The sequence below is a fragment of the Rhinoraja longicauda genome, chromosome 4 (assembly GCF_053455715.1).
Source record: "Rhinoraja longicauda isolate Sanriku21f chromosome 4, sRhiLon1.1, whole genome shotgun sequence".
Taxonomy (NCBI): Eukaryota; Metazoa; Chordata; class Chondrichthyes; order Rajiformes; family Arhynchobatidae; genus Rhinoraja; species Rhinoraja longicauda.
Genome location: NC_135956.1, coordinates 61,111,279 through 61,136,841, shown reverse-complemented (window position 1 = coordinate 61,136,841; position 25,563 = coordinate 61,111,279). Strand labels below are relative to the sequence as shown.

The window sequence follows — 25,563 nt, the reverse complement described above, 5'->3', positions numbered from 1 at the left end:
AATGAAACATGAATATCCAAGCATGTTTATGAATGGCTGTAGAAATCATGGGCCAGAGGAGGTTGCAGCTGTTGTAAGATTAAACTGTCTGTGGTGTAGGCATGAATGAGAGAATATGGTAAAAATTCATATTCATATTCCACATACTTTAGTATTGATGTATATTAAATGTTGTAAACCTGGAGTTTTTAAACTCATTTTTATGTGAACTTTATTGATAAATGATGAACATTTATTCTCTACATTACCTGAAATTGTTGAAACTCCAAATGCTGTGATTTTTCTGGCAAGTGTCAAAATCTCTGAGAATTTCCTTAATTCTGCTCTGTGCTTTGCTGGAAAACAAAATTAATTACATATGTGGAGTAGCTAGTAAAATTGAAGCAGGAGACTGGGGACAGGTCTTGGTGCTCAGGAAATTACTTTTCTGCTTATACTAACAACCACTTTGACTTTTAGACCTACAAAGCTGATTTAAGTGGTGACCCAATAAATTAGGATTGCTTTTCCACCACTTTCTAACCAATGTTTGCAGATTATTTATGGTGCAATTAATCTGCAATTAATTAGTTAATCATTTCCATCAATTCAATATCTGCTGGGAAGAGTTACAAATCATGCATAATGGAAAGGTGAAAAGTGGCAGTACCAAACAGAAATAAAAGTCGCACATTCAAAATAAAATTCAGTGGATCAAACAGCAATATGAAGAGAAAGGGAGTCACTTTGTTTCAGGTCACTAACCAATATGTGGTTGAACATCTGATGATTGATGCAATGTAGTGTAGAAGTGGAGATCAGAGAGCCAGATTGAATGTATTTACTTGGTGAAGATGTCAAGTACATCTTTCGGGAGGTAGCGCAATAAACGATAATTTTTTTGGAAATGAAACCAACCAACCTTAGAGGGTCGAATATTTAGAAGTATGCTAGTTTCAGTTCCTGTGTGTAAATCAGGAGGTATAGTAAACAACTCTGAAGATAAATAGAACCTGAAGGAGAATTTTGATAATAAATTGTGCTGAGCAAGAATGTGGCAGCTGTTAAAATCATGTGTGAATTGCAAAGGAGGATAACATGGACAGAAAAAAATGGGACTGATAAATATAGAGAGGTTGAGGCCTGTAGTCTTTATCAGAAAGCAATAATTAGAAGGGCATTACCATCAAAGTTCATGGACTCTATCTGATCCTCAATCCAATTTCAACTAATCTGCTGAGCTCCCCACTTTTCTGACAGATTCTTGTGCAGTTTTTTCTGTCCCTCTTCCATTGAAATCTGCAGTCATCAGCACCTTCCGAAAAAAGATAACAAAGAAATGTCTCCTTTGACCCTGCAATTGCCCTATCTCCAACTGCCTTTTCTCTCCAATGTCTTTGAATATATTGCCTCCCTGATCCACCTCACCTTTATAACACGCCCATGTTTACAACTCATGTTTAATTATCTTTCTTTTTAACTTTATTTACTTTTGTGCTTATTTCATGTCATGTATCTAAGAGCAGCAGTCTGAATTACATGGATGTGGGCTCAAGCTCCATTCCTGAAGCTTTACTGCTATAATTACACAGAAGCTGCATGATTACATTGTAGGAGTCTCCATTTTTAAAAAAAATGGTCTGCATGGGATCATATGATTCAGAGGAAGAGGTTCTTCTGATGCTCAGTACAGTACTATTCATACAATCTCTCAAACAATACCATCATATGTGGCTTATCTGTGTAATCTGTCATGAGACCTTTCTGTGCACAACTTGGTGCCTGCATTTTCTTATCTAACGACAACGATCACGCTTCCAAAAGTATTTCATTGCCTCTGAATCAATTTTATGATTCTTCAAAACATTCTTTCTTTGAGAGTCTGAAACCTCAGATTTTGCTGTGTGTGTGTGTGTGTGTGTGTGTGTGTGCGTGCGTGCGTGCGTGCGTGCGTGCGTGCGTGCGTGCGTGTGTGTAACTACCAAAAATGTGGCATGATGAAAAAATCATTGATGCGGACAGTGAATGGAAATGGTTCTAAATGGAACATAGTTGGAGCTGACTGCAGGAATCAAACCCAAAAAACTCCACTATCTGTTTCTTGCCTTCTATCTAGTTTTGGTTCAAGTTGCCACCATCTAATAATTCTATATTCTTTCATCTTTGCTATCTCCCGCCGCATCTTCTCAAAAGTTTCCAAAAAACCATCATAGCCAAAATTAAACCATCTACTGGTTATTTAATTTGTCAAAATGGTCAGTTTGCAGTTTTGCAATGTATTGCTTTTGATATCAGTGGAATTTTGAATCTTACTAACTCATAAGAATAAGAATTAATTTGGGCACCAGCGAGATGGGCTAGCAAGGACAGAACTTTTACATAGGAATCCTAAATGAGGAGATCTATGCAAAGAAAAGCTGGCAGTATGGCAAGAAACTTTTGGTGACATCCAACAACTAATGTCTATTTTTAATGTTTGTTCTGCGTGTGTTCATAGAGTATGGAGTATGAAGCACAGAAAAAAGATCTTCAACCAAACTCACCCATACTAATCTAGATACTTCATCTAAACTAGTCCCATTTGTCAATGTTTGGTCCACATCCATCTAAACCTTTCCTATCTATGTAGCTATCTGAAAGCCATGTACATTTTGTTATGTACCTGCCTTAACTACTTCCTCTGGCACCTCATTCCAAAACTTACCACCATCTGTGTGAAAAGAAATTATATTTCAGACTCCTATTAAATCTTTCCCCTATCACCTTAAACCAATGTACTCTAGCTCCAGTAGAGACAAGGAACTGCAGGTGCTGATTAATACGCCAAAGGACACAAAGTGCTGGAGTAACTTAGCAGATCAGGCAGCATCTCTGGAGAACAAGGGTAGACGTCTTTTTGGTTCAAGACCCATCTTCAGACTGGAGTTCAACATTTTGTGTCCTTTTGCACTCGAGCTCTTGATTTCCTTACCCTGGGGAAAACTCAGTGCATTCAAAATATCTATTCTCTCTGTGATTTTACATACCTCTGCAAGATCACTCCTCAGCTGCCTGCATTCCAAGAAATAAAGTCCCAGCTAGCACAATCTGTCTCAATAGCCCTTGAGTTTCAGCGATATATTTGTGAATCTTCTCGGCACCTTTTCTAGCTTAATGGCATCTTTCCTATAGCAGGGTGATCAAAATTGAGCACAAAACTACAAGTAAGGCCTCGGCAATGTCTTGTACAACTGTACATAACATCCCAATTCATACTTAATTCCCTGATTGATGAAGGACAGCATGCCAAAAGCATTGTACTTCACCCTATCTACATGTGATGCCACTTTCAGTGAACAATGTACTTGTTCTCCCAGATCCCTCTTCTCTATAACACTCCCCAGGGCCTGACTGTTCACTGTGACGGTCCGGTCATGAATCGATTTCTCGAATTGCAAAACACCTCACACTTATCTGAATTAAACTCCATCAGCCATTCTTCTGCCCACTTGTCTGGCTGACCAATATCACACTGTAACCCTTGACAGCCATCTTCACTGTCTACGATACTACCTGTTTTAGTGTAATCAAATACGCGCTAATCATGCTTTATACATTCTCATCAAAATTGTTCATCTAGATGTCAAATAGCAGTGGGCCCAGCACTGTAACCTGAGGTACACCACTAATCACAGGCCTCCAGTCTGAAAATCAAACTTCCACCATCAAGTCTGTTTCCTATCATGGTCAGACATACATAGAACTCTCGCTATCACATTTTCAAAAGCGTCTGGACATTCATCTGCTCACAAACAATCTACTCTAATCAACATTTGCATGTTCCTGTCTAATACCATCAAAGATGACTTTGCCCCAGTCTAGAAATGTGGTATATGATCCAGCCCCATCCTTATCCATAAATATGTTAAAGTTAATAAAACTGTGGTGGCTGATCTCAGAAGGTTGGCCGACTGACACTTCAGTCACTTGCACTGCCCAATTCCCAAAGAGGAGATCAAGCTTTGTCCTCTCACTTGTAGTGGCCTCTACGTTTTGCCTGAGGAAACTTTCCTGAACACATTTGATAAATTCCATTCCATCTAAGCCCTTGAAACTATGACAGTCCCAATCAATGTTGGGGATATTGAAATCCCCAACAATGACAACCTGATTAGTCTTGCAGCTATCTGCATTGCCTGGCATATTTTTTCCTCTAATTTCTGCTGACTATTTGGGGACCTACAGTACACTCCCCACAAGGTGGTATTCCTCTTTTTAATTTCTAAGCTTCACCCATATTGCCTCATTGAACGATCTTTTTTGAAATATTGTCTCAAACTACTGCCGTGATATTCTCCTTAATTAATGAAACAATTACCCTTACCTCTTTCATCCCAACTATCTCGCCATAGTACCTGCACCCTGCAACATTAACCTACCAGTCATGTCCTTTAATTAGCTGGCTATAACGTCCCAGTCAGAGGTACCTAACCTCTCCGAGTTAATCCGTTTTACCTGTTAGCCTTTTAACATCTTTCCTCGTTTCCTGCCATGCTCCTACTTATCCTGTTCTTTGAAACTGCTGTCATTGCCTTTGGCACCAATTTCTTGCTTCCTACCTGCCTCACATCTGCATTGGATCCTGTCCCCCTTCAATCTAGTTTAAACTCTCCCCAGTAATACTAGCAAAGCTAGCTAAACCGAGTAGTACTAGTACAGGTTGGTCCCCTTCATTTCAGGTGCAACCTTTCCCTCTTATACAGGTCACCTCTGCTCTAAACGGGATCCCAATGGTCCAAAAATCTGAAACCTTGCAACCTGCATCAACTCCTCAGCCACGTATTCACCTGTCCTATCTTCCTGTTCCTACTCTCGCTAGCACGTGGCACTGGGAGCAATCCGGAGATTCCTACCATTGAGGAATTGCTTTTTAATCTTTGGCTGAACTTCGCAGTACTTCACCCCTTTACCTACCTATGCCATTTGTGCCAATGTGCGTAACAACTTCTGGCTGCTCACCTTCTCCCTTGAGAATATTCTGCAGCCGCTCTGTGACATCCTAGATCCTGGCACCAGGGAGGCAGCTCACCATCCTGGAGTCCAGTTTGCTGCTACAAAATCTCCTATCTGTGCCCCTAAAACAGTGAGTCTCCTTACTTCTTACATTTTTACCATTCGCTAACACTTTCCAAGCACCATGTTCAACTGACAAATCATCAGATGTGAGCTTAAACCGTTAAGTTAGAGAGCTGATATTATTCACAAAAGGACATCGGAGTTGATACTGATTGAATCACCATTTCACATTCATAAGCAAAAGTTAAATTCATCTGAAGCCTTGGAAACAATCAGGTTATAGAATTCTAGGCTGATTTGTTCCTGAAACAGATTGCACTTAAATCAAGTGTTTTAGTTTTCTACCTTTTCCTTCATGTGTAGATTAAGACAAATGAACAAGTTTATGGGGAATGATATTTGATGCTTCAAAATGTTCACTCATAAGTCGTAGAATCAACAAGCTATACAGCATGAGATCAGACCCTTCGGCCCAAATTAAGTTGGCATACGGGGCTAGTCCTAAATGCCTGCATTTGGCCATAGCCCACTAAACCCTTCTTGTTCATATATCTGACAACCTAAAACTTGTTTAGTTGCAACTTCTCCCAGTTTAGATGAAAGATCATTGACCTCAAGCTTTAACTCTTTTTATTTCACCACAGATGCTGTTTGCACTGCAAAGAACATCCAGCATTTTCTTTTTTTATTGCAGACTTTCAGCATCTGCATTACTTTGCACCTTGATTGTTTTTATGCAGCACCTTTAACATAAATGTCACAAGTGTTTCCCTGGAGTGAAAACAAATTCTTACGCCAAGGCACAGAGTGGAATGTTAGGATAGATATTTAAGGTTGGGCATTTTTGAGAAAAGTTTTAGCAGAAGAAATGAACAAAGGGTCAAAGAATTTTAGGAAGGGAAATATAGCTTGTCGTGGCAAATAAACTGTAATCACATGTGCTAGTGGTGGAAATTGGGATTTAAAAGTTCCAGAAATAGGGAGCACAGGGATCGCAGGTATTTAGAGAGGGTGTAGATTACAGTAAAATGAAGGTACAGGTCCATGAAGAAATTCAGGTTTGCGGATGAGAATTTTAAAGTTGTGGCCTTGCTGGTCTAGGAACTAAAGTCAGTTAATGCATTGAAGGTGCAAGCCAGCTAGAAATATCAGGCAAACATGAGACTCTTGAACCTTCATTATGGAACCGCTATTTTCCAGTAGATATTCAAAGCTGCAACCTGAATGCACCATCCTGCAACATTTATATTTCATTACAACATGGAAGGATGCCGTTGGCCCCTCAATTCTGTGCTGTCCCACGCAGCAACCTCACCAATCCCATCCCCCCATTTAAATCCCTCACACACCCATAAACTCCACCTTAGACTTTCCACACCTACACTTGGTACAATATAGTCGATCAACCAGCATAAATACGGAATGGGGCAGGGGGGAGGGGAGAGAAACTAAAGCATCCAGTGGAAACACCCACATTCACAAGGAAAATGTGCAAACTCCTCACATTGACAGCTCCAGCCGTCAGAATTGAACTCTGTCTCCTGGGGCAGTGAGGCAGCAGTGCTACCTGCTGTGCCACTACACCACCCATCTGCCAAGTAATTGTTTCGTAGGCATTTGAGAAAATTAAATATTTGCTTTAATTCCATGGTTAAGGAAGAATGCTCAATAATCACTGAACATACTGCTCTAAAATAAAAACAAAGTAGACCTCAGTCAGCATCTGGAAGAGTTAAGGGAGATTTGTTTTGAAGTAAGGTTCCATAAAAATCATTTCAATTGCTCTTTTCTCAGTTGCTGATTTGTCTTCTGTGTGTTACTGAGAATTTCATTGTTTTCCACCATTTATTGCTTTCCTTTCATCCATTGCCAAACGCACCTGCTTTATTTGATCAAAGTGACTTTTTGAAAGCTAGAAATTTGTTCTTTGTATTCAAATCCAACTCGCTCACTCGCATCACCTTTTTCAGAAAAACTAAATAATTACTTGTGAGCAAGCAGGCACAGATTCAGGATTTATTTGGCACTGGACACAGAATGAAATTGAGGCCGGACAGAATCACTCACCATTATTAAATGAGAAAATCCATCACATAGTCAGGCAGGAGATAAGCGTGCTACAAATTAATACACTGTGGAATATAGAAATAACTAAGAATGAAATGTACATTAATGAATTGGTATCTAAAAATAAATGCAAACTGCAATGCATGTGAATTTAACCTTGTCCAATTTAATGGATTAACATTAACACAACCTATCTTCGTACATTATATTTAACAATATACAGAAAACACATGAGGCTGGGTATACTGTGGCATTTCACTTAACTCCTTCCACCCCAAATTATTTTTACCACCGGCAAAACACGTCAAGTGTGTGATGGAATACTCTCCACTTACCTGGATGAGTGCAACTCCAGCAGACTAGAAGCTCATTCCACGAGGTAAAAACTGACAATTAATTACCATAAAATATAATTTCCTTCACCATGATCTTATCTCGGGTTCATTGTGAACACATCCTACATGGACACTAAGTACAACACCACTACCAACAAGTGTAATTCTGAGACACATGCCACTTGGTCTTTGCAATATATTGCCTTTCCAGTGTTATCAGCAGGTCAAAATCCTGGAACTCTCTCTGCAAAAGTATTGTGGGATTGACTTAACCAGAATGACAGTAGTTGTTCGAGAAGATAAATCACGGTCATTTATTTTCCATTAGTGCTGGGCAATAGATGACTGTGCCCTCTTAAATAAAGAAATAATAATTTAAAATAACTGAACATTGATTATGTGCAATGTACTAGGAAGTAGTTCACATTGTGCAAGTTCAATGTATGGAAACTGACTATATATCCAATTTGTGAAGGTTGGCTCTGTACAAATTTGTTAGAGAAAGGTTTAATGCATGTCAATTATCAAGAGGAAATTTTATATCTGTGCACCTAGCTTTCAGTTCCCATACTACTTTCCACCATTGATTTAGTTGGCAGCTGAGTTATTCAATAGATTGGGATGGGACTTGCATATTTTACAATAAAATAAATTTTCTTAAGAAGATAAGGATGCAAATCAAAGTCTCACAGGTCCTGCAGTAAGCATATCACTCAATTAGAAACTACTGGGTTGTGGAAAATTTTGTCTTCAAGAGGAAAATAATGCTTGCAATTGAAATTGGCAGATAATGTTTAAAACAGAAGTATATGTCGTGTGGCCCTTTAGTGGGAAGAATGAGATGAGGCAATATTTTGAGGGAGAATTCTCCTCCTCCCAATTGCTGCAGCTATGCTCTTCAAGATCTGGTTATGCCGCCTAGTATACTGACCCTGAGAAAGACTAGTCCTACATCCTGACAAAATATGCCTCAAAATTGCCATCTCTGAACACAAGGGACATGCCAGGTCCCACCTACCCATTGTTTGAGGTTCTGCAGTGATGGCAGCACATCATAAATAGCCCTTGTAAGGAAACTTACATGACCTGCCTCCATGCACCATGCTCCATGACCTTAGCCTCCAGGTCCCTCCAGCTAAACCTCCTCTTTTCGATACTTTCCCAGTTCATCCAATGTCCCTGCTTAATCTGAGCTACTGCCCTTATACATCTCACTGCTTCCGCCTGATGATGTACCTGCTCTACAACCAATTTCCTCCTCTCTCTTGGACCTGCCTTACTCCACACTCATTTTCCTGTGCTGAGCCATAAGCCTCCTTTCCCTTGCTCCACCCTACCAATACTATTGTAGCTTTCGTAAAGCACCTGAGTGCTATTCTGCGCTCTTGCAAAGCTGCATTCTCCATTCTTCATCCACCAACATCGCTGGTTGCAGGGAGGGTGAACCTTGGTTTGCTTGACATTGTTTCAGCCTGATTCCACAATGCTGCACTTCCTTATCTGTTTTGTCATTTTTGCCACATTCAATTTAAGTGAGTCCTGCACATGAAAAGCATATACCTCACATATATCTTGTCCGTTAACCATGATATAGTTCAATATTGAATGTTTACATTATATATTTCACTGCCTCAAGCTGATGCAGTTCAGCATGTGAATGAATCTGGGTTGGATCAGACTTGATTTAGATGGCATTCCTACCCACATGTACTCGCCTGGGTCAATGGCAGCACCAGAGGCAGAGAGGTGGGGTGAAAGGGGAACAATACATGCTGCAGAGAGGCTTACAGCAAGGTGTAAATGGCCGTAGTGGAGTTAAGACCTTATTCAGATTTCCCCTCAAGTTCTGCCGCAGAACACCATGACATCTTCTGACCATTAAAACTATTAGTTATTTTAAAGAATTTAAAGAATAGAAGTTATAAAAATGACGAATGTCATTTAAGTTGATTACATTTAAGATGAATACAAAAACACAAAAATAAATCAAAATAAGTAAAAATAAACAAACTTGCATATCTTTCCCAAGAGGTTACCAGGGAAATTGATAAGGGCAAGGCTGTGGATGTTGTCTATATGGACTTCAGTAAGGCATTTGACAAGGTTCCACATGGAAGGTTGATTAAGAAGGTTAAATCGTTGGGTATTAATAGTGAGGTTGCAAGATGGATTCAACAATGGCTGAATGGGAGATACCAGAGGGTAATGGTTGACAATTGTATGTCAGGTTGGAGGCCAGTGTCTAGTGGAGTACCCCAAGGATCTGTGTTGGGTCCACTGTTGTTTGTCATTTACATTAATGATCTGGATGATGGTGTGGCAAATTGGATTAGTAAATATGCAGATGATACTAAGATAGGTGGTGTAGTTAATAATGAAGTAGAGTTTCAAAGTCTACAGAGAGACTTGGGCCTTTTGGAAGGGTGGGCTGAAAGATGGCAGATGGAGTTTAATGCTGATAAGTGTGAGGTGTTGCATTTTGGTAGGACAAATCAAAATAGGACGTACAGGGTAAATGGTAGGGAATTGAGGAATGCAGTGGAACAGAGGGATCTGGGAATAACTGTGCATTGTTCCCTGAAGGTGGAATCTCATGTGGATAGGGTGGTGAAGAAGACGTTTGGTATGCTTGCCTTTATAAATCAGAGCATCGAGTATAGAAGTTGGGATGTAATGTTAAAATTGTACAGAGCATTGGTGAGGCCGAATCTGGAGTATGGTGTGCAGTTCTGGTCGCCAAATTATAGGAAGGATGTCGACAAAATGGAGAGGGTACAGAGGAGATTTACTAGAATGTTGCCTGGGTTTCAGCACTTAAGCTACAGAGAGAGGTTGGGTCTTTATTCTTTGGAGCGTAGAAGGTTGAGGGGGGACTTGATAGAGGTTTTTAAAATTTTGAGAGGGACGGACAGAGTTGACGTGGGTAGGCTTTTCCCTTTGAGAGTGGGGAAGATTCCAACAAGGGGACATAGCTTCAGAATTGAGGGACAAAAGTTTAGGGGTAACATGAGGGGTAACTTCTTTACTCAGAGGGTGGTGGCTGTATGGAATGGGCTTCTGGTGGAAGTGGTGGAGGCAGGCTCGATTTTATTATTTAAGAGTAAATTGGATAGGTATATGGATAAGAGGGGATTAGAGGGTTATGGTCTGAGTGCAGGTAGATGAGACTAGGTCAGGGAGAGTGGTCGGCGTGGACTGGTAGGGCCGAACGGGCCTGTTTCCGTGCTGTAGTTGTTATATGGTTATATGGTTATATGGTTAAAGGTAATGTTGATTTGCTTGAATGGGGCCTTTGTTTCGATGCCGTGAAGTCTTCAACTTAAATATGTTGTAGTTACCAGAAATAGCTGAATGCCCACAGTTCCCTTTGAAACAAATGGCTGCAAGTTCAGTTTGGTCCATTAGCTGTGAACATTTGAATGTATTAAGTTTGGTCTCGATTTTCCTGCAAACCCCTAGCAGTTGGGGCAGCATTTTCCCATGTAAGTCTGAGGAAGCTTGGGATTTCCAAGCAGGCATGTAAAAACTTAAAAGTCCCAAATTTCTTGACCTTGCTGTTTGTAATTTGTATCAACGATTTGGATGAGAAGGTAGAATGCAAGATTACTAAGTTTCCAGATCATATTCCAGTAGGTGGTATCATAGAGAGTGCAGATGGTTGTCAAAATTTACAGTCTGCTCTTGATCAGTTGGGTATGTGGGCTGATGAATGGCTAGTGGAATTGAATGCTGATAAGGTTAAGATGAGAGGGGCAAGATTTTATAGGAACCCGAAGACAACTTTTTCACCCAAAGGGTGGTGAATATGTGGAACGAGCTGCCAGAGGAGGTAATTGAGGCAGGTACCATAACAACTTTTAAAAGACACTTGGAAGAGGTACATGGATAAGAAATGTTTAGAGGGATATGGGCCAAATGTGGGCAAATGACACTAGCTTAGATGGGGCACCATGCTTGGCATGGATAAGTTGGAACAAAAGGCCTATTTTTGTGTGGTATGAGTAGATGTTCATCGGGGTTTTGCTTTATTGTTGGTATCTTCATGAAGCCGAGTGGCCGTGTATTGTTTCCTTGCAATTCCCCAACACTTACACCAGGAATTCTGTATAATGATCTTACACCAGGTTAGAATTGGTGCAGGGGGTGCAGAGCTGGTGAATGCTCATTTTAAGTAAGCTTCTGGTCAGTAAGTAATCATTTTTTTCAGTTTATTTAAATGTTTTCAAGAGAGAGTTAGATATAGCTCTTAGGGCTAAAAGAATCAAGGGATATGGGGAAAAAGCAGGAACGGGGTAATGATTTTGGATGATCAGCCATGATCATATTGAATGGCAGTTTTGGCTCGGAGGGCTGAAAGGCCTACTCCTGCACCGATCTCCTTTGTTTCTATGTTTTAGTTGTGCTTTTTATATGTTGAATATTTTTTTGAATGTTTTGTATACTTCGGAATGATAGAGCCATTCATAAACTTCCATAGTCTGTTAGTTTTAACAGCTGGGTAAGTTTGGAGCTTGGCTTGGCCAGCTGTCAGTGTTCTCAGCATTTCTCTGTCAAGTCAAGTCAATTTTATTTGTATAGTACATTTAAACACAACCCACGTTGACCAAAGTGCTGTACATCAGTGCTGGTACTAAAAAAGAATATACAATAGCACACAGACCTAACAACACAGACATAAATAGTTTACTGCGCCCCCTCAGAGGGCCTCAAACGCTATGGAATATAAGTAGGTTTTGAGCCTGGACTTAAAGGAGTCGATGGAGGGGGCAGTTCTGATGGGGAGTGGGATGCTGTTCCACAGTCTGTGAGCTGCAACCGCAAAAGCGCGGTCACCCCTGACCTTAAGCCTAGACCGCAGGTCAGTAGCCCCAAGTCGGCCGACCAGAGGGACCTGGAGCTAGTGGTGGGATAGAAGATTTTTGATATGGGGGGGGGGGGGTCAAGCCCGTTTAGGGCTTTGTATGCAAATAGGAGGAGCTTGAAATCGATTCTGTACTATACTGGGAGCCAGTGGAGAGAGGCCAGAATCGGGGTGATGTGGTCCCTTTTACGGGTACCCGTCTGGAGTCTTGCTGCGGCGTTTTGGACCAATTGCAGGCAGGACAGGGATGATTGGCTGATCCCAGTGTATAGGGAGTTGCAATAGTCCAGGCGGGAGGAAATAAATGCATGGACAATTTTTTCTAGATCTTCAAATTGGAGGAATGGTTTGATTTTAGCTATGGTACGAAGCTAGAAGAAACTGGCTTTTACCACAGAGTTGACTTGTTTGTCAAACTTAAAAACTTAAAAACTCTGGGTTGCTCATGGCTCACTATGCAATGCCACATACATCCAGATGCCCCCACTCTATGCTGACTAGCCAGTTTGAAGAAAAGTTTGTTTGGAAGATGTTGCTGTTTTGACAACTGAAGTGGAGTTGCCAGTTTCAAGAGACTATGAAGACAAATTGGGCAATCAATAGTTCATTATTGTTTATTGTCTATATACATCTCTGCATAAAATGACAAATATCATACATATAGTCATTAATTGGCAGTGATTAACCAGACACTGATCTGTATGTGAATGTGAACAGTTCAGCGTGTAATATTTATACAATGAATTGTTCTGATATTGACTGCATTAGGGCTCCATAAAAATTGAATTCATGTGAACCAATGTGTGGACAATGGCTGCATGCCCAAGTGTAATAACCATTACAATTCATTGGATGGTTTCGCATAGTTCATTGTTTAGATATTTGCCATCCACTACTGAGATTATGAAGTATAATCTACACAAGTCAAAATTGCATTGATTATTGCATGAATAATTGCTATATGCATTCAGTGTGTGAAGACAATAAACAGCTCAATGTCTGCATTTAAATATTGCACATTGCATGTTCATTAACTTACTCAGGCACTGTGTGGTAATTGACTATAAAGCAAAGTGTGAACAGCAGTTGAATGAAAATGAGCCTGTGAATATAAGTTCCATATATGCAAGCTGACACGATTCCACTGAATGTGCTGAAAATCCCTGAATAGCTGTGACATGATGCCCAAGTGTTTGAATGTCGGCTCCATCCAGTTCAATCAATGAATGCTAACTTTACATATTGGCAGCATGGTCCTGGAGCAAGTGTGCAGCCTGTGCCGTTCCTATCGGTTAATTTTAATGGAGGAAATACACAAGCAGTGTACCTGTAAAGACCGAAGATATATATCTCTTTCAGTGGCTGAAGAATAGATTTGACCAGAATTTGAGAATATTAACCAGGTGCAATTGATATCTTGCCATCAACCTTGCAGAGCACAATATCGTACTCTAGGTAGAAGTGCTATGCAATAGACTTTTTTTTCATTCTACTCTCCAGTACACAGCTTCGAAAAAAGAAATGTAGCTGCTAGATTGATCAATCGTAAACCAAAATCAAAACAACATCACCTGAAAGTGGTGTGTTCTTACATGAACTGACTGCTTTCATCGTGTTGAATTTTTCGGACACCGTCATTTTGATTACATTGAGGGAAAGGTTGTTGTCCTGACGCCATGCCACTCAGTTTTCAATCTCCTTCTTGTAATTTATCTGGTCGTTGTTTGAGATAGAAACATAGAAAACAGGTGCAGGAGTAGGCTATTTGGCCATTCAATATGATCAAGGCTGATCATCCAGAATCAGTACCCTGTTCCTGCTTTCTCCCCATATCTCCTGATTCCATTAGCCCCTCAGAGCTATATCCAACTTTCTCTTGATCTGCAGATCTGACCCACTACTATGTAATTTCCAAATTTGTAACTTTAGATGGAGTTGGAGCAGAATTTGGCTGCACAAGTGTGAGAGTCTTGGGAGTATAGTAATTGGCTCTATATGCAGCCTTGCAGTAAACCAGTGTTGAGGTTTATCAAAGGAGGTGTTGTTGCCAATCTTTATTGATTGAGGTCTACCAATCAGGAAGCCTGGAGTTCAATTGCAGAGGGATGGGGGAATTGCTAAATCCTACATCAAGGAGCTTGAAGATATTTGGTTGGAATTATGTTGTTAAAGGCAGAGCTGTAGTCAATAGGTAGGAGTCTAGCATAGGTGTCCTTGTTATCCAGATGTTCCAGGGATGATTCTATGGCCAGGGAGATGGCATCTGTCCTGAATCTAATTCAGCAGTAGACAAATTGCCATGGATCTAGGCTGCTCAGCAGGCAGTGTTGATATGTTCCTTGACAAGTTGAGGTTAGGGATTCACAGGCAGGGACACCATCCAGTACCACTGCAGCAGCACCAGCAGCAATCAGATCTGGGGTGTAGGGCCTGCATTGGAGACACAGTGAAGAAGGGGAATGTCAGACAGACCCATAGTGATAGTAGACTCCAGTGGATATTTTTAAGGCAGAGATAGATAGATTCTTGATTAGTACAGGTATCAAAGGATATGGGGAGAAGGCAGGAGAATGGGGTTGAGAGGGACAGAAAGATCAGCCATGATTAACTGGTGGTGTAGAGGGAGGGGGAGGGGTGGAGAGGGAGAGGGGAGAGTGGAGAGGGGAGTGGATTTAGGGAGTTAGGCAAAAGATTAAAAAGCAGGACCTCGAAAGTAGTAAAGACCAGATTACTCTCGACACCATGTCCTGGTAAGGGTAGGAATAGGAAGATAATGCTGATCAATGCATGGCTTTGAAGTTCAAAAGGGCACATTGTGAGCAGTCATTATTGGATAACGTGTGACCAAAATTGCTCAAAGTTCAGGACCAGCACGTTACACTAAGGAGATCATAAAATCATAAGACCATAAGTGATTGGAGTAGATATAGGCCATTCAGCCCATCAAGTCTACTCCACCATTCAATCATGGCTGATCTATCTCTCCCTCCTAACCCCATTCTTCTTCCTTCTCCCCATAACCTCTGACACCTGTACTAATCAAGAATCTATCTATCTCTGCCTTAAATATATCCACTGACTTTGCCTCCACAGCCTTCTGTGGCAAAGAATTCCAAAGATTCACCACCCTCTGACTAAAGAAGCGGAAGGATAAGAATAGCAAAGTAAGGGAATCTTGGATGATCAAAAGGGTTGTAAATTTGGTCAAAAAGGAAAAGTAAGCGGATACATTAACTGATATATGTTAGGTATTTCTCTGTAACATAATAAGTATTTCTAGCATTTTCTGTTCTTATTTTAGTTTTCTAATATTTTAATTTTATTTGCTTTTCAAGGCCAATTTCCTTTCTACTCTCTACATCCCGAGTTTCTAATATTCATTTTATAGCCTACAGACAATAAAAGGTTGAATTATTCAAAGTATCTATGATATCCAAGACTTGAATGTAAGCAAAGATTAAGACTATTTTTATATGGAAATGGAAACAGTCAATGCATATTGATTACAATAATAATGTAATTACATTTTATCAGAAGAGGACTTTGAGTTTGTCTTGGGTCATTAAGTGGTTTAGGTTAGGAAACCATGATTGAATTTTCTTGATTCATTGTGTTAGTAACATTAGCTGCTTATTGTGACCAGATTGAGAGTCACTTTGTCTGATTGAATGACACTGATTTAACAATATTTTGAGAATATCATTGTGATATTGCCCAATTCATTTAATCTACAGTTGGAGGGCGGATGGAAAGAGCATTTTAACTATGAAATGTATTTGATTTAAGCACAGGAAAGTAAGGGATTGCCTTTAAAATTAGAGTGAATAGGAATTCTGTAAGTGGCACTTTGGCAATTAGAACAGAGTGAATGGCGTAAGGAATTGGCATTTGTTCCTTTCATTCAATTACAAATTAAAACGGACCATGCTGCAATATATCAGTAGATCATCATATCATCATATCATATATATACAGCCGGAAACAGGCCTTTTCGGCCCACCAAGTCCGTGCCGCCCAGCGATCCCTGTACATTAACACCATCCTACACCCACTAGGGACAATTTTTACATTTACCCAGCCAATTAACCTACATACCTGTACGTCTTTGGAGTGTGGGAGGAAACCGAAGATCTCGGAGAAAACCCACGCAGGTCACGGGGAGAACGTACAAACTCCTTACAGTGCAGCACCCGTAGTCAGGATCGAACCTGAGTCTCCGGCGCTGCATTCGCTGTAAAGCAGCAACTCTACCGCTGCGCTACCGTGCCGCCACTTTGATAATAGAAACAGAGTTAGCATTCCAGGTCAATTACTTCCTAAGAGAACAATCACCTTCCATCAAAGGTCATTCTGTTTCCTTAACCCTTTCTGCAGGCAGTGGAGATTCGTTATCTTAGCTTCATATTTGGCAGGGACATTGTGGGCCAAAGGGCCTGTTCCTGTGATGTACTGTTCCATATTCTGTGTTCCCACCCTATAGATGACTGCCTGACTTGCTAACAATACAGTTTCTACCTTTTACATATTCCAGTTTCTGCAGAATCTTAAAATTTTGGTTGTCATCTGGTTTTCTCTTAATTTGATACTGAAGCCCACAGGACTCCCAGCCATTGGGCCGAATGACACTACTCCTGCACCTATTGTCCATTGTCTATTGTCTATTGTTTCAGAGATTGATAAAAATCTATCCAATCGCTAACCAACATACAATTCTTGGTAATTTTGTAATGCAGTTCATAATAAGATTTTTTTTTTTTCTCCCATTAGATCTTCTTGAGATTTCTTGACTACGAGATGGAGAATTCTAATGAGTGCAAGCGTAATTTTGTGGCAATCTATGATGGAAGCAGCGCGGTGGAGGATCTGAAAGCCAAGTTCTGCAGCACTGTGGCCAATGATTTGATGCTTCGTACAGGTCTTGGTGTTATCCGCATGTGGGCTGACGAGGGCAGTCGGAGCGGACACTTCCAGATGCTCTTCACGTCCTTTCAAGAACGTAAGTGATATCTTGATTACTTTTAATTTGTTGGATACTATTGGGCTGCTTTATAAAGGTTAAAACAGATTTACTATTGGAAAAGCTGTGGACAATCCCATAATGCATGACACATTATGTATTTGACATCCTGATCTGATGTCGTGAAGCTTAAACAATTGGATTTTACAGATATGTCTTTTTGGTAATCCTTGAATATAGTGGATCTAAGAAGTAGTATTGAATCAATTATCATTACTACAATCCAACCAAATAGATTTTGGGAATAAATCAAAAGTTGCTCCAATTGTTGGGTGTAAACCACCATCTGTAGTTCTTTCCTACACAAATTTTGAGAAGTACCAACATGTGCCAACATGTCTTTACTGTCTCCTATAACATCTGAAAACGGCATAGAGTCGTGGAGAGAGTCCTAGGGTGATACAGCGTGGAAACAGGCCCTTCGGCCCAACTCGCCCACACCGGCCAACAATGTCCCTGCTGCACTAGTCCCACTTGCCTGCGCTTGGTCCATATCCCTCCAAACCTGTCCTATCCATGTACCTGTCTAACTGGTTCTTAAACAATGGGATAGTCCCAGCCTCAACTACCTCCTCTGGATGCTTGTTCCATACACCCACCACCCTTTGTGTGAAAAAGATACCCCTTGGATTCCGATTAAATCTTTTCCCCTTCACCTTGAACCTATGTCCTGTGGTCCTTGATTCCCCTACCCTGGGCAAAAGACTCTGTGCATCTACCCGATCTATTCCTCTCATGATTTTGTATACCTCTATAAGATCTCCCCTCATCCTCCTGCGCTCTATGGAATAGAGACCCAGCCTACTCAACCTCTCCCTACAGCTCACACCCTCTAGTCTTGGCAACATCCTCGTAAATCCTTTCTGAACCCTTTCAAGCTTGACAATATATTTTCTATAACATGGTGCCCAGAACTGAACACAATATTCTAAATGCGGTCTTACCAATGTCCAAAGCAACTGCAACATGACCTCCCAACCTCTATACTCAATACTCTGACTGATGAAGACCTAAGTGCCAAAAGCATTTTTGACCACCTTATCTACCTGCGACTGGACCTTCAAGGAACCATGTTCAATAAAAATTTAACTCACATAAGAATCAGAAACTTTTATTCTTTCAATTAAATTCCAGCTTTTTTTATCCAGAATAGTACAATTTAAAATATGGTGTCTTGCCCCTACAGATGGTAAGCTATTGCAAGAGTTTTTTTAAAACGATTAATTGAAAGATACAGCTTGGAAAACTTTGCATCTAATCTTTCTTTTTCTTGCATTATTTAGACAATAGACAATAGACAATAGACAATAGGTGCAGGAGTAGGCCATTCAGCCCTTCGAGCCAGCACCGCCATTCAATGCGATCATGGCTGATCACTCTCAATCAGTACCCCGTTCCTGCCTTCTCCCCATACCCCCTCACTCCGCTATCCTTAAGAGCTCTATCCAGCTCTCTCTTGAAAGCATCCAACGAACTGGCCTCCACTGCCTTCTGAGGCAGAGAATTCCACACCTTCACCACCCTCTGACTGAAAAAGTTCTTCCTCATCTCCGTTCTAAATGGCCTACCCCTTATTCTCAAACTGTGGCCCCTTGTTCTGGACTCCCCCAACATTGGGAACATGTTATCTGCCTCTAATGTGTCCAATCCCCTAATTATCTTATATGTTTCAATAAGATCCCCCCTCATCCTTCTAAATTCCAGTGTATACAAGCCCAATCGCTCCAGCCTTTCAACATACGACAGTCCCGCCATTCCGGGAATTAACCTAGTGAACCTACGCTGCACGCCCTCCATAGCAAGAATATCCTTCCTCAAATTTGGAGACCAAAACTGCACACAGTACTCCAGGTGCGGTCTCACCAGGGCCCGGTACAACTGTAGAAGGACCTCTTTGCTCCTATACTCAACTCCTCTTGTTACGAAGGCCAACATTCCATTGGCTTTCTTCACTGCCTGCTGAACCTGCATGCTTCCTTTCATTGACTGATGCACTAGGACACCCAGATCTCGTTGAACTCCCCCTCCTCCTAACTTGACACCATTCAGATAATAATCTGCCTTTCTATTCTTACTTCCAAAGTGAATAACCTCACACTTATCTACATTAAACTGCATCTGCCATGTATCCGCCCACTCACACAACCTGTCCAAGTCACCCTGCAGCCTTATTGCATCTTCCTCACAATTCACACTACCCCCCAACTTAGTATCATCTGCAAATTTGCTAATGGTACTTTTAATCCCTTCGTCTAAGTCATTAATGTATATCGTGAATAGCTGGGGTCCCAGCACCGAACCTTGCGGTACCCCACTGGTCACTGCCTGCCATTCCGAAAGGGACCCATTTATCCCCACTCTTTGCTTTCTGTCTGTCAACCAATTTTCTATCCATGTCAGTACCCTACCCCCAATACCATGTGCCCTAATTTTGCCCACTAATCTCCTATGTGGGACCTTGTCGAAGGCTTTCTGAAAGTCGAGGTACACCACATCCACTGACTCTCCCTTGTCAATTTTCCTAGTTACATCCTCAAAAAATTCCAGTAGATTTGTCAAGCATGATTTCCCCTTCGTAAATCCATGCTGACTCGGAATGATCCCGTTACTGCTATCCAAATGCTCAGCAATTTCGTCTTTTATAATTGACTCCAGCATCTTCCCCACCACTGATGTCTCTTCTCTCATCTCAGTTTGTGTTAATTTATCCAATTTATTCTTTTGATCTTTTTTTTCACTATCATTAAATTTAAATGGTTAAGGAGATAGACTAGATTCCAAGATTCCAGATGTCCATTTGTCAAATGTACAAATCCAGCAAAAGATTGAAAGCTAAGGAGGGAAGAAAATAATTGATACTCCAGACATGATGGCAAAATGCCTGGCTGCTGCTAATTCTGGGCTTATAACTAAGTATTAATACTTATGGGCAGCATAATGGCACAGACGGTGGAACTGCTGTCTCATAGAGCCAGAGATCCGGGTTCAATCCTTACCTCGGGTGCAGTTTGTGTAGATTTTGCATGTTCTCCCTGTGACCAAGTGGATTTCCTTAGAGTGCTCCCGCTTCTTCCCACATCCCAAAGATGTACAAGTCTGTCAGTTAATTGGCCTTTGTAAATTGCCTTGAGTGTATAGGGAGTGGATGCAAAAGTGGGTTCATATAGAACTAGTGTGAATGGGTGATCCTGGACCCAATGGTCTATTTCCATGTTGCATCTCTAAACTAAACTAAACTTTTGATAATTGGAAATATGCTGCTTGGAGTCCGCTAGCATCTCCTTATTAGTATAGTTTTATAAGAACATTTCAACAGATTCAGGTAATTCATGATGAAAGTGTCAATAGATACATTGCAATAAGGTCAGTAAAATTTAGAAAGCTTTTTTTGTTAAATCTCAAAAGACATTTAAACTCATCAAAAATTTTACCAGGATTGGTGGAACAGGTACTGAAGCAACAGGCAAAAATATAAGGAAAGAAAGGCTTAAAATTGAGGCATGTGTCTGCTGTTATATGCAATGCTGCACAGCACAAAACCACCTTTTTTTCCACTATCCTTAAATTTGGATAGGAAGCTGTAGGATACTGAACTGAAGGAAGGGTTGGATGATGGAAATTTGCACAAAATACTCAGCATCATCTGTGTTTTATATATTAAGAGAGATCACAATCACCTTTGCTGTATGTTTCAATTAAAGTATATATCTGAGCTCCTAATTATTATGAATGGAATGTAAAATGGTGGAAAAACTCAGCGGGTCAGGTAACATCCCTGGAGAACATGGATAGGTGACGTTTGGGTCGGGGGGCTTCTTCTGAATGGATTTGATCTGAAGAAGGGTCCTGACCCTAAACATCACCTATTCATGCTCTCCATGGATGCTACCTGATCCGCTGAGTTACTCCAGCTTCTTGTATCTATCTTCAGTTTAAACCAGCATCTGCAGTTCCTTCCTACACACCTGTATCTATGGTGATTGCTGAAGGAACATGATAACCTTTTGTCTCTGCCGACGGCCGCTGGAAGTCTATAAAAGCGAACTATATGCAATGGTGCTCTCTGACCATGGTCACAGGAAGATATTATTTGATGTGGGGCAAAATGGAAAACATACCCCTCTGTAAATGGTTCTAGAATCCATCTGGGCAAGTACTGCAAATACTCTGCAGAGCATCCCACACCAGTGTGATGCAATGTTTTGATGGAATGAACAAGTTTATTGACACGCACCCACTTCAATGCTGCAATTATGGGGCAATTGCCATGTGTTCAACATTATTCTGTGTAGGACAGTAGACAACAGATTCCTGAGGGTGTCCATTGATTGAATTCAATGCAATGATTTCCTGATTTAGTAAAGACTCATTGATTACCAGGGACCAGGACTGCTCACAAGGTTAACATTTGGAACCCATCCTGAGAAGGGAGGGCTCCGTGCGGGACAATAATAGTAAGTCAATCAGCATGCTGTGGCAGTTACATTGAGATTATCAGCATTGGATTAAAAAGAGACCTGTCTTTAATTGATATGGAAACAGCAGTCTATTGTCAAGTGTCATGACTTTAATAATCATCTTGCTGTGCAAGGATCCTTAATGAAGCCAGTTAACTGCATTTATATATTATGGATATTGTCATTAGGCCAGGAGATATTGAATTTCATCAACCAGACCGTAAGAATTCTTTAACTATTTGTAAGGATATATTGAGTAACCTTAAAGAAACAAAAATAGGTGTGGGCTATATGAACCTTGGACCTGCTCCACCATTCCATCAGTTCATGACATATCTGATCTGATCTAGGCCTTTCCTCCAGTTAACTGTCCATTTCACAAAATTTTGGACTCCTCTATAAATCAAGAATCTGTCTATCTCAGCTTTGAATATATTAAATGATTCAACCTTTACAACTTTCTGAGATACAGAAAATCAAAGATTTTATTTGTTCCAAGCCTCCCTTTCATTCGCTGCAACTTAAAACTCACTTGTTTTCTCTCATTCCCAGCACTGACCAAAGGTCTCAGACTTGAAATGTAAACTGTTTCTCTTTCAAAAAATACTGCCCGACCTCTCATGTGTTCTCAGCATTTAATGATTTTGTTGATCATTGGTGCCATTGGGAAATTTACACAATTTCAAGAAAGGTTTGAGAACAGCCTTGAATCATTTCTTTAGTCCTTTTGGTATCTCCTTGCCATCCAGAGTGTCAGGTGTCTCATTCATCCCCATGAATGGTGAGCTGATGAGTGTAATTAGGCCTTGATGCTGAGGATGTTATCCTGAGGAAAGGACATTGATGTTGGTTTGTTTGTCCAGCTCGTGGATTTGAGTGATCCTGTGGAGCTGATGTTGGTAGAATCACTAGAATCAGTGCTGCATTAGGGCAACCATCCAGATCACAAAACCAGGGTAAAAATAAACCAAGGGTGCTGTCTACTCTGCTGATTTCAACATTATGGCCTGCTGCTTTTCTCCTTGAATCCACGCCTTAATACTTAGTGCTGTTGTTTTCTGCAATGTATTGTCTCTTGGTGCTCCCCTACTTCCTTCCATCTTTAACATTGGATCCATGTACTCAGTAACTTTCTTGATGCTCTTAACTCCTGTATGGCCAAATAATTAACAGTCACATTTTGCTATTCCTTCCACGCCCCTCTTGATTTACTGCACTTTTGTCTCTCTTCAGTGTCATGCTGCTGTCCCTTGCTGTTCACTCCCAACCTTTTCCTGACTTTGCAGTGATCTTTGAAGCTCTCCCACCCAATTCCAATCAATAGACCAAGCTGCTATCATTCTACTATAATAAACTCACAATGTTACTATTGACCCTTTGTACAATTGTCATCTGATTCCCAGCTTCAGTTACCATACTCCTGTTATGTCACACAATTATTCCCAAATAAGACATGATTGGGTATTGTGCTATGTTTGAGCATTGACAAGTTTATTGTGTAGGCTTGTAAAAGCTATATTATGATAGTTGTGGCATCATCAAACCCTTTGGCACCTTTTTCAAAAGTTTAGGCTTTTCCATTCTAATCATTTAGGCTTTTCAATCATTCTCCTCACCATCACATTGCAACATATATTATCCTCTAAACAAAACTAGGGTTATGTAGAGAGTCGTACAGCATGGAAACAGGTCCAGCTCAACCTTTTCGTGCTGACCAATATCCCCATCTGTATAAGTCCCATTTGCCTGCGTAAGGTAATATCAAATCAAATTCATATAACAATGTTTTATGTCCCCAGTATACTTCCATATGTCCTGTACATTTCTGAGGACAATTCTGTATCATGTTTATTTTATAATATCATATTATGCTAAAAGTGCCTCATACATCGTCGTTAAAATATTTTGCAATAATCTTTCAATGCTTAAAGTTCTCACATTGCGACATAATTCACCGCGAGAGCACTGTCATCATTTAGAGTCATAAAGTCATAAAACATGGAAACAAGCCCTTCGACCCAACTTGTCCATAGCGACCAAGATGCCCATAAAGCATGATTGAGAATTGTACTATTTCTGAACATTGCCAGTGTTTCCAAAAGGAAAATTGCAAGAACATATAAGACTGAGTTATCAATATTAAAGATATTTTAAAGATAAAATGATTGGAGTTTTTAGACCCTTCACCAGACATGCAAAAGTGTAGGTATCAAACATAATCCCATTTTTTCCTCCAGATTTATACAGTCTGACATGTAAAAAGGACCTTATTTTGTTCTACACCTGGTTTTATATTTTCCATTGTCAGTAAATACCTCTTACTTCATGGTCCTCTCACCGAATTAAGCAAAAGCTCCAGGTTTAAAGAACAATGCATTTCTGAACTCGGAGCCATGCAGAATAATTATAGAAACAAGGAACTGCAGATGCTGGTTTACAGCACTTTGTGGAGTGCAAACCATCTGGAGTGCTGGAGTAACTCAGTGGATCAGGCAGCATCCTGTATTCATGTATAGCATAATGTGACTGCATAGCAGCAGTAAAGCATTACAGGTGCAGAGAGAAAAAAAATGCAAGATCTGCAATGAGGTAAGTTGGGAGATCAGAACTACTTCCTATTTATTGGAGGACTGATCAGTAGTCTGTTAACAGTATGGAAGACGTTGTTTCTAAATCTCATGGTGCGTGCCTTCAAGCTTTTGCATCTTCTGCACCACTGGAGAGGGGTGAAAATAGCCTCTCGATTATGTTGGCTGCTTTCCCGAGGCAGCATGAATGTAGATGTAATTGACGGGAGAGAGGTTAGTCTGTGTGATGGACCAGGCTATATACACAATTCTTTGCAATTTTATGTAGTCTTTGGCAGAACTGTTGCCAAACCTAAGCTGTGAGGCATCCCGACAGGATATTTTCTATGGTGTATCTGCAAAAGTTAAGATATTTTAAGATTAGTTGAACATTTAAAACATAAAAAATGAAAACATTTAAAACTCTGAAGAACAGTGGGCTGAATAGTGCCAGAATCTGCCTGCTTCCCACACACACACATCTCCTGCTCTTCCCACATCCACTCTCACCATCCGTGGCATCTGTCGTCCAATTTCCTTGAAGGCTATGCTTCTATTGATGGAATTGTCCAGAGGCAATTCCTTAGCTTCATGAGGTCCTACCCCTGGATCATTGTAATGGCACTTTGAAAACTCCCTGCTGCCAAAGATCCTTGTAAATAAAATTCAATACCTCATAATCATAGATATTTTTAAAATGTTCAAAAACAGAAGTAAAAAATAGATTATGATGAAAATAACATTACTACAGGAGATTTTACGTTAAGATTTTAAGTGTTACAAAATGACTTAAGAACATTTACTGTCACAACTTTATATTCTAGAAAGTATTTGTAACCATTCAAATTAATCAAAGATAAGAAGATACAGCAAGCTGTTTACAATTTAGGTTGGCAATCCCGTTCCATTGAATGGGACTGTGCCATATGTACTAGTGTTGAAGGGTGAGTACTGAGGGGTTGGATGAGGAATACAGAACTGGCCCTCAGCTCAGGACTTTTGTGTTCTACCTTTGGATTTAGTGCTGAATCCAGTGGTAGATTGGGAAGTTGGATATGCTAACATCTGATTATTAGCATCTTAACAACTTAAGATTATTAAGGGGTTGGACACATTAGAGGCAGGAAACATGTTCCCAATGTTGGGGGAGTCCAGAACCAGGGGCCACAGTTTAAGAATAAGGGGTAGGCCATTTGGAACAGAGATGAAGAAAAACTTTTTTAGT

At 40.5% G+C, this 25,563-nt stretch overlaps 1 protein-coding gene across 4 annotated transcripts in view; it reads left to right on the top strand.

Annotated features, from left to right (window-relative positions):
* neto1l (neuropilin (NRP) and tolloid (TLL)-like 1, like) overlaps window positions 1-25,563 on the top strand; it is a 178,986-nt gene that overhangs the window by 114,945 nt on the left and 38,478 nt on the right. For all 4 annotated transcript variants that reach the window (XM_078397825.1, XM_078397823.1, XM_078397822.1 and 1 more), the window contains one exon: window positions 17,065-17,293. In XM_078397825.1, coding sequence (XP_078253951.1) covers window positions 17,065-17,293 — 229 coding nt within the window. The remainder of the gene's footprint in view (window positions 1-17,064; window positions 17,294-25,563) is intronic.